Consider the following 10,243-nt stretch of genomic DNA (forward strand, 5'->3'; position numbering starts at 1 on the left):
CTGCGTGTTTTAACTTGTTCGCACACATTAGGACATTATTGATAGTGTAATTTGTGTCTTTGTAATTCACCGCTTGCGGAGAAACTCACCACATATTCAATGGCACAATGTGGGAATGGCGAGAAGTAGTCATTTATGTGTGTATAGGTTATGTGCGTTTCTCGTGTGTTGGACATTTAAGACTGGCACATTAAAATCACACATTTGTGCAATTTTCAGTCGCATAAAGAAATTCCTTCAATAAAATGTAGAAAAGAAGTATCGAAATGGTTATAGGCAACACAACATACAAATTACGTAAGTATTAGTTTTTATTAATTGTAACTATTCTATTTTTATCAAAATAACGCAAACTTTTTCAAATAGTTTTCTTCAAGTCTGAGTAGGGAGAAAAAACTTCGCAAAACATGTGAAATTTTTCGTAAAAGTCGAGGACGTTGCGTAGAAGTGTGGAAAAACTCCATAAATCACAGGCGGAGCACCCCCGCCCGAGCGCGAACTTTTTGCGCCGTTTTAAACGTTAACCGAATTATCGTAACTCACAACGAGCCGCCCCCGCTCCGAACGTTAAAAACGCGCCGCGCTAATTAACAAAAACTTTTCGCCTATTTTTTCAGCTTCTGTGCTTATTTTTCCTTCGCTGCGCTGCGCCGGAGTGATGCATCACACATTTCACCAACAAATTTTCTAAACGAAATGTCAACATGGAAAAAATAAGCGATTTGATCGAATCACACTAAGCAAGTATTGAGAAACTTTGTTTGTGCACTTTTTATAAATTCAAAGTTATGTACTTGCAAAGTTATAAAAACAGCTCGCAAAGAAAAAGTGAAAATACATTAATGCTGGAGACTTTGCTAAATCGAAGGATAACAACAATCTGCATTCCTATTTGACGTAGCGAAGTGTGCGGTATCTCTACTAATGCAGAGAAATAAAAATGAAAACCAGTCATTCGTAATGTCAACGCAAACGTTTTAATAAATGACAAAGGCGGCATTAGTGCATTTTATTAGCAAAAGAAAATGTCACACGTGAATTATAGTTAATAATAAGATTTTCACACAAAACTGCTTAGTTTTGAAATTAAACGCAAAAAAGATTGAAACAATGAAATAATCATTCCATTATATTCTAAATTTATAATAGTTTATAGTTAATTGCGTACTCATTAAACTCACACATGAATAGCCCTCGAATAGTCTTTGCATAGCTGATGAATGTTAACGACGCTGAGTGAGATGACAATGAACGAGAAATCGTGTTGTAATGAAAATTAACGACTCTTCTTCTCTGCTTGCAATTGCGAGTGGTGCTGCGTCTCGTTCGATTTGTGAAATGTGCCGAGCCGGACCTTAGTAATATTTCGCAAGCAGACAGTCGTATTTAGCTGCGCGGCTACGAAAATTACTAAATAGAAAACACGAAAATGCCATCTTGCCATCTTTGCCATATTTGCCTAAATTGCTTAAATTATTGTACAGTTGACTGCGAAATAATCGCAGGCGCTTAAAACCAAAGGTTATTTTCTTTAATTATTGTTTTAGATGTAGAAGTAGGTAAATACTAAAAGTGCAACTTTATTTGCAGAACTAATTTATAATTATATGAAATTTAAACGTCAAAATATATACTAGAATTTATAGTAGTAGGTTATTCATTACTAATATATACCTATTATGTGCATTTTGTCCGAGTAAATTTTAATAAAAAGCAGTCTATCTAATTTCTTTCTTATTTCTTGTTCTTATTATCTCGCGAATCCATCAATAAGATAATCACTTTCAATTAAAAATTCTTTAATTAACGGAGAAATGTTAAAAATGTAATTTAACACCATCTCGGTTTGCAACTATGATTAAATAACCATATGATCTTTCAGCCCTTATTTTACACCATTAAAAATATATTTTAGCGACAAAAAATAAACTTTTTAATTTTTTTGGTCAAAAATATATCTATGTCAAAATTTGTGAAAGCGTATATAATATTAGCTAGGATTTCATAAGTTCGAATGTAGATAAAATAAAAATATATATTCAGCTATATATGAAATTTGTGTGTGTTTGTTTGTTAAACCAAAAAAAGCAAAAATAACAGAGGCATAATGCACACTGCAAAATGCGTATAAAAACGTGTATAAAAAGCGAATAAATCAATGCAATGCGCTGAATCACCAGATCGCTACGATTCAGTTTTCAATTTCATCCATTGTTTTTATTTGCCTTGTAATGCACGTAATTATATGCTATACATTGCAATTTGTAATTGCAAATCGCAAATTGAATTCGCGCAGGTAATATACTCTTTAAAAAACTTTAAAATGTAGTAATTTGATATAAATAACAACCAAGCAAGTTTACGTGATATTTTTCTTATTTAAAGCTAAAAAATCAAAATTATTAAAACAAGTTTTTTTTGCATTTCTATTTTCAAAAAATGTCAAAAATTCTTAATTTCTCTAAAGTAGCCCACACCAAAACAACCGTTTTTTGCTACCCATGAGAAAGCAGCTCACACCTCATCAACGTAACGTACGTCGACGAATGCCAAATGTTAATCAAAAGAAACGGTGTGTTATTTCCTCCTCGTTCTTTTTTATTGTACACTTCCAGTGTATCTTATAATTTCTCTTCTTTGTTTAACTCGTAGTTCACACGCGTGATAGTCTAGCATTTAAGACAATTTCAGGCTGCTTGGTGGATGTGGGTAAGTGTGTAATAGCGGTATGAATATCACGGGCACGAAGCGGCGGCACTTTTATTAAAAGCGGCTAATCGCCGGCCGACTCTCGCATTGTGTTCAGACGCGCGTCGAGTGCGTTCGTCGAGTGTTCTGTTTGTATCCGAATCAGAAGTTCTATCAACTTAATCAAGTGCAAGTCATTCACACCGAAAACTACTGAATAAGTAGTTCAGAATTATATTATAAAAGATATAATATATAACTAAATGTAAACAAAGTGATAACAATGATATAAATATACAATTATAAAACTTTGTGTTAAACACTCAAAAGGTTCAAAACATCAGATATTAGGTAAGCACGTGTCATAATATAAATAAAGAAACATCAAAGTGTACTGAAAAAATCACAATATGATTAAAATAATTGCACAAAACATTCGTGTGTATGCTAATACACGCAGATATGTAGATATGTGTTTTCTATTTTGAAATTCAAAGAAATAATGAAATAATGTTTATTAGTCAATGGCATTTTTATTTATTTAAACGCACCACCAACTTAAACTATTTCTTTAATTAAGATTATTCAAAAATCGTTAAATCTTGCACATTTCGCATGATAACTAAAATAATGCGCTTTCCAGCCAATAAAACTCAAGCAAATCGTATAAAATTCAATAAACTTGAATGACTCAAGAAATAAATGCAAGAAATCAGAACGTTTTGCAATGTAAACATTTTTGCGATTGCGATTGCGATAATCACGTTAAATGGTTAAATACATATTAAATTTAATTATAAATTTCAGGTATAATTCAAAATCAAACCAATTTATTTATTATCATATAAATAACCCGAAAATTGAAGAAAACATATTTTTATGAATTTATAATATTAATATTCATGAGTGTAGATTTTTGTTTGGATGACAATAATAATGTTTCAAGGCAGTGTGGTATTTTGATCGTTACTCTGGTCGTTTTATGCGTTTTGTTATGAAACAATATGGTTTAATTAACCTTTTGTTTGTCACTTGCTTTGCATTCAACTCGTGTGCTCATTGCTCGGTGATTATTGTTTATTCTTATAATTATTCACAGAGATTGTGTACAATATTACTATGTAATGTACCTTTCCTTTAATATTTTCACTATTCATCATTATTTGCAAAATTCTTCGTAGCAAATAAAACAAATATTGCTAAAATTTGCAAAATTTTGCGGATGTTTAATATTTAATTTTAAAAAGAAACTAAAATATATAAACATACAAAATTAGTAAATACAAATATTAAAACACTCTCTATATTATTGATTTAATAATATATAATAATATATTCCATTATCCATGACATCTATAAATTGTTACAGCGTAGCCAATATCCAATAGCGCATTAAATAATGACAATTTCAATGAGTCTCCAATATTGAATTGAAATCTTTGCGTATTTACCGCTTGTTTCATTGGCACAGTCGGTTTTGTATGTTTTCAATGCAAAATTCCAGTTTCACTATTCATTTTCAATCGCTTACCTACTGTTCATGTAACATCTAACTGATTCTAAATGATTCAATGTTTGCGCACAAGTTGCACAATGCTAACGTCAAGTATGTTCGCGTATGATTTGCATTATCAACTACTTAACACTTTTATTTTGTGATATACCTACGAATATGTGCGTGATTTTAAATATTTGTATTTTTAATTACTGATTATTCATTCCACTTGCATATATCACAAGGTTTGTTTTAATTGTAGACTTTTATAAGAATTTCTAATGAGAAATAAAACTGTTTATGCTAAGAAAATGGTGTGGAAATGCATGTATGAGAGATTTGTACATAATTATCCGTAATTATCGATAGTTGTCGATATATAACCTATAATAATTAGTAGATATTTTTAATCGTTTATTATTATGTCTTATTATCGCATGCAAAGATCATTTATTCTTTAAAACACTGCATTATTTATTATTTTAATGATTTTTTTACTAAAAAAACTAAAAATAAAGCATTATTGTAACCTTGGTTGCCTACCTACGCAAAAGATATGTCAACCTTTTAACCCAGTTCAATACCGATTCATTTCAATATAAATATAGAAGAAATAAGTGACTACTTCCAGTGTTACAACATAAGATTTATTTATGCTAATGTATTTTCTTATGACTCTAATCTAAATATTCAATTAACATCTGAATGTGCCTGACCATTTGAATGCTGACTGTGTGTGAAGTTAGAAAACTGTGCAATCTGTTCAACGGATTTATATCCGACATTGTGCGCCTTTAAAATATTATTTCATATTGCACTTCGTTATGCTGGTAATTTATGAATTATGCAAATAATATCTTTGTGTTTACACAACACAAAACGTCATTAAACTAAACAATCTCTATCTACAGCTATTAATTAAAATAAAAATGTGTTTACAACGCTGCTCTTAGTACTCATATAGTGTAAAATATTTGATGATAAGAGTATTACAGTAAGAACACTTGCAGTTGCTAAACTTGAGTGTTTGTTTGAGTGTAAGTGACGATTTCGACATGTGGTTTTATTTGCCATTTGTCCATTTGTTGAATTATTGCTCTTTATTGCATTTTTTCCTTTTTTGCTTTCCTATTGCGACTTTTCGATTTGCAATCATCACGATTTAGATTTGACTCTAGATATTTTGTGTCTTTGACTGGTTTTTATATACTAGAGCGATTATCACGAAATAAAGCTAACTAGTTTATTGTTTAATTGAGTCGCGGCGAGAGCAATGACTACTTGGTGGTATTTCATGGTAATAACATTTAATGTGAATGAAAATATTACGCTCGATTAATGCCGGTTTCTTATGCGCTCTAAATGAGTGCAAATCGATGTTTTTATAAACGTTTATTTACTTATTACCAACAATTTTATACTTGATTTAGCTTAAAGCAAAAAAAGATAAATTTGGTAAAATTTATGATTTGCAAATATTTTTATAGAAAAAATAATATTTGTTTTACGGGTTTATCTAATAAATGAATATGAAAATGTAATTAAAAGATGCGCACGTCATTAAAAGAAAATATTTATTTCTGTTTAATCGAATGTATTTGAATTTAATTACCTTCAACGCACGTAAGTTATGTTAAACTTGATATTTGTGTGATTAAACACAGTGAGGCCAATTGATCAGTATGTGAAGGCCAATTTATATAAACAGAAAATAGAATTTTCACTTTTATTTTAAAATAGCTTATGCTCGCAACTTATACCGTGTAAATTTTAATAAAAAATTGTTTAATTTTCTTGTTTCTAAGGACGAATTATTTAAAATATGAGTTGATACAAGATTATTAATTTTAATATAAAAAAATGAAAAGATGCTAGTAATACACTGCAGCGCCATCTCGATTCGAATTAGATAACTACACCTCTCATTAAACATCCATATCAACTTTCTTCCTTAATATAACACTCTTCAAGTTATACCTATATTTGTAATAATAAGTACCCCACTTGCTTTTCCTTGGTTAAATCTACCATTATTCTAAAATTTATCCAAATTTACTCAGAAGCTCATCCGTGAAAGCGGAACAAACAAACGCACCTTTCATATTTATAATATTAGCAATAATTTCTATTTGCTAATAAATCATAACCAAAAGATTTTTTATTTGAATACGCACTAATGCCTGTAATATTTACAGATAACTCAAATTGCTTAACAAAGCTGCTAATTAATGTCGCAATGCGTAAACGCGTAATAATAAGTAACACTAGAGTGCAGTCAGTAAGTACTCATAAAATAATATACCTAAGAATCAATTACCGTAACTTATCGTGCACCACCTTGACATCGCCATTTTTTAACCCAGTTTTAATAACTTTTACGCATTTTTAAAATTTTTATTAATATCGATAATGATGATTTTTAATAACTTGACATTTAACCAATGAATTTTTCTGTAGATTTACTTAGCGCTCTCTTAAACATTGATGTTTATGTTTCCATTGACATTCCAAATGGTCATGCTTGATTTATTTAAATTTTCGCATTGAAATTTGATCAACAATATCAAATATCTGCTCTTTTATCAAATTGGTTCAAAAAATTCGTAACATATTAAAATATTTTGGTGTTATACTTAATATTTTTAATGTTTCAGATTTTTCTGCTTCAAAAGTTAGTAAAATTGAAGAAAAGTGAGAGATCATGGCCTCAGTGGCGTGCGATGTGGTCACCGTCGCTCTCGCCTTCCTCGGCGCATGGTGTCTGTTCTGTTTCTTGAAGGACACACTCGTGGTGCTCCTGCAGACGGTTCGCGGCCACCTCGCGCCTTACCTGCTCGCCGGTTACGAAGAGTCGACGGTGAAACGCTTTGGCGAATGGGCTCGTACGTGCGCACTCTCAATTCACACTCATTTCACTCTCTACCGTACACAAACGCAATTTTATTTACAGTTCATGATCTCGTTTGAGTAAAAATCCAGTGCACAAATGCACAAATTGCATGATCATTCTCAGCATAAGCAATCGTTTGATTCTTTCCTAACCTTTGCACCTTTCCATTTTCGTGCAGTTGTTCTTGTAATGCTTTATCTTAGAGTCATATAGACGCATGCGTTTATTCTTGAGCAACTTCAGCAATGTAGGCAATACCGCATGTAGAGTCATCAATAACCGTGTGTAATTCCTTTTAATTCTTGCGACATCAAAGAAAACTGAAATCTTGAGGTAGATGAGTTAAGACAGCCTTCAGGTTATCGCCATACGTGATGACGAAAGAAGCGGTTGGCGTATAAACAATCATTTAATCATAAATTATTATTTATGCATTTTGAATGATGCACAAAACAAATATTTGATGCAATGTGTGCATAAATTAATGTTCACATAAACAAATACAAAAATTCGATGTAAATGTTAAAACACAATTAACATTTACATTATTTTTGATTAACTTTAACATGAACATAATGTTTTGATCACGTTTTCCAATTATTTTCGCAATTGTAATGCCTAAACAACTTGTTGGTTGCTTGTGACACGAATGCGATAAATTACCAATCCTGAAGAGTCAATTATTGCAATTACATTGATTACATGAGCACCGAACCGTACCATCAGTCAGTTTCTTTCCGATTGCTTGTGTTTCACTTAACTCTTGTGCTTGGCTAATTGAAGATTTCCGTGAGTTGACAACCTGACTTTTATTTTAGTGTTTTTGCTGTCAAGCCAGCTTTCCAAAGAATTATTTATAGAATAGAAAAAACATTCGGTTACATAAAATGGCATTAATGATGTTAATCATAATAATAGTAATAATAATAACGTAATAATTTATTTAATAATTGTAATATTTTATTGATGTTTGAATTGAACTTTCAGTGGTAACTGGATGCACAGATGGCATTGGTAAAGAATATGCCCGACAATTAGCAAGCAGAGGACACAGCATTATTCTCGTTAGCAGAACGGAGAGTAAACTTCAATCAATTGCACAAGAACTAGGTAATTAATCAATATACATATGAAAAAATTAATAAATAACTTTTTTTATGATTTCAGAACAAGCATATTCAGTTAAAACAAAAATGATCCAGGTGGATTTTTCAGAAGGGCGAACAGCAATCGAAAAAGTTCGAAAAGAAGTTGGGAATATTCCAGTGTCAGTATTAGGTAAATTTTGAGCGTTTACATCTTATAACTGGGTGCAAAGTCGCAATTGCTCAACGCAATTCAAGTCGCCTTCAAGTTCAATGTGTAATAGCATAAATTGTACTTTCACTTTACAATTTTTCATACATTTCTAGTTCATAGCCAATGATTCAGTGTAATAATATTGCTACATTGCAAAATTTATGTTAATGTGTGTATATTTTTAGTTAATAATGTTGGTGCGCAATATGACCATCCAATGTACGTCGGTGAGGTTCCAGAACATGAATTATGGAATATTGTGCATCTAAATGTCGGAGCTCTGACGATGCTTACAAGAATATTTATCAACGATATGTTGAAACGTCAACGCGGCGCCATTGTGAATGTTTCATCCGGTGCAGAATTGCAACCTTTGCCGCTGATGGCCTCGTATGCAGCTTCAAAGGTGTGATATATAATTAATTCATCTATTTATATATTTAAAAAAATTGATGCATCTGCTTCAAAACAAATTGACCGATTTTGATGAAATTGTCAAAGAATATTCAGATTATTGTGCAATATTTGGTAGCAAAATAGGTGCAAAATAAGGGATGAAAGTTGTTATGATGATTCAATCATGGTTATAGTAATATATAATTAAAATCGAGATAACGCTGAAGTGCATGATTAGCATTTTATATTTCCCTAAATTAAAATTAAAACGAAGTTGCAAAAGTTTAGAATTTTTTAATATACATTAAATATTTTGTTGTAGGCGTATGTGAAAAGTTTTACACAAGCACTACAATATGAATACCGCCGCTCGAATTTGACTATTCAACACTTGTCGCCGATGTTCATCAATACGAAAATGAACCAGTTTAGCAAACGTCTTCAGAAGAACAGTTTTTTCGTACCAGATGCAAAGATGTACGCTGAGTACGCTGTGTCAACGCTTGGAAAAGTAGATCATAGCACAGGATACTGGACACATGGCATACAGGTAAATGTTTTCACATTTTTTGTTGTACCAGGAAAATACTGATTCGTTTTTTTTAGTGCTTCTTTACGAGAGTGCCGCCATCATGGTTGCGCTTACGTATAGGAGGACAACTAAATGCAACATTCCGAAGAGACTACTTTAAGAGTATACGGAAATGATTTATTATAATATTATTATAATATTTGAAAAGATATAAATACCTACAATCAGTGGCGTCAGGTAATGTCATGGGCGTCGAGCGTATCAACAGTACAATTAAGTTTTGCAACAATTTTTAAGTATTTATAAAATACCTTAAAATTTTGCCGATTTTGTGTAAGACAGGAGATTCTAGGATATTACCTCTATTACGGCCTAATATACGCAGCTACGCCACTGTCTACAATGGTTTAATTATATCTAAGTACTTGTTTAAAAAGGGAGAATTGTAAATTTATTAAATTTTATAAGCTTTGTTTGTACATATCTAGTCAATTTTGTAGACGTATAATTCTTGATTAATGAATAAGTTTTGGAAATAGCCATGACCATTTGGTACATTACATTGTTGTTTGTATTTTGTTTGCTAGAGTGATGTTTTGTTAATGAGAAACATTATAAACGTTTGAAACTGTACTTTCTTAGCATCAAATGTTGTATTTTTTAATGTAAAAACCAGAGTATCTCTCACCATTTTCCTGCCTAACTTTGGTTACACCCTTTTAAATGAAATTCTAAGGAGCTGGTACTATTATGTACTATGCGCTCAACATTTTACTGAATTTGATATAGGCAACACACATTGCAGGATTTTATAGCTATGTGCAAATTCCATAACAACGATCATGCAATTTGATTAGAACAAATATTTTAAAGTTTCGCCAAATCCAATTCAATTCGCAACAGCCTTTGCAACTGTTATAGACAAAGGTGGTCAGCAAAGTTT

The 10,243-nt window shown here is 31.3% G+C and overlaps 2 protein-coding genes across 2 annotated transcripts in view; one reads left to right on the forward strand and one right to left on the reverse strand.

The window, feature by feature from the left end:
* Positions 1–10,243, reverse strand: part of LOC135796340 (histidine-rich glycoprotein-like) — a 45,215-nt gene that overhangs the window by 15,399 nt on the left and 19,573 nt on the right. The gene's annotated exons all lie outside the window — the stretch shown is intronic.
* On the forward strand, positions 2,785–9,933 carry LOC135796065 (inactive hydroxysteroid dehydrogenase-like protein 1). The gene is made up of 7 exons (XM_065307955.1): positions 2,785–3,039; positions 6,838–7,065; positions 8,061–8,183; positions 8,241–8,351; positions 8,558–8,778; positions 9,091–9,318; positions 9,375–9,933. Exons 2-7 carry the CDS (start codon positions 6,885–6,887, stop codon positions 9,474–9,476), a joined length of 966 nt encoding a protein of 321 aa, XP_065164027.1. The 5' UTR covers positions 2,785–3,039; positions 6,838–6,884; the 3' UTR covers positions 9,477–9,933.

Source organism: Atheta coriaria, unplaced genomic scaffold (assembly GCF_025399875.1).
Source record: "Atheta coriaria isolate IRGN ID8LTWV9N9 unplaced genomic scaffold, Caltech_Dcor_3.1 hic_scaffold_7_pilon, whole genome shotgun sequence".
Lineage (NCBI taxonomy): Eukaryota > Metazoa > Arthropoda > Insecta > Coleoptera > Staphylinidae > Dalotia > Dalotia coriaria.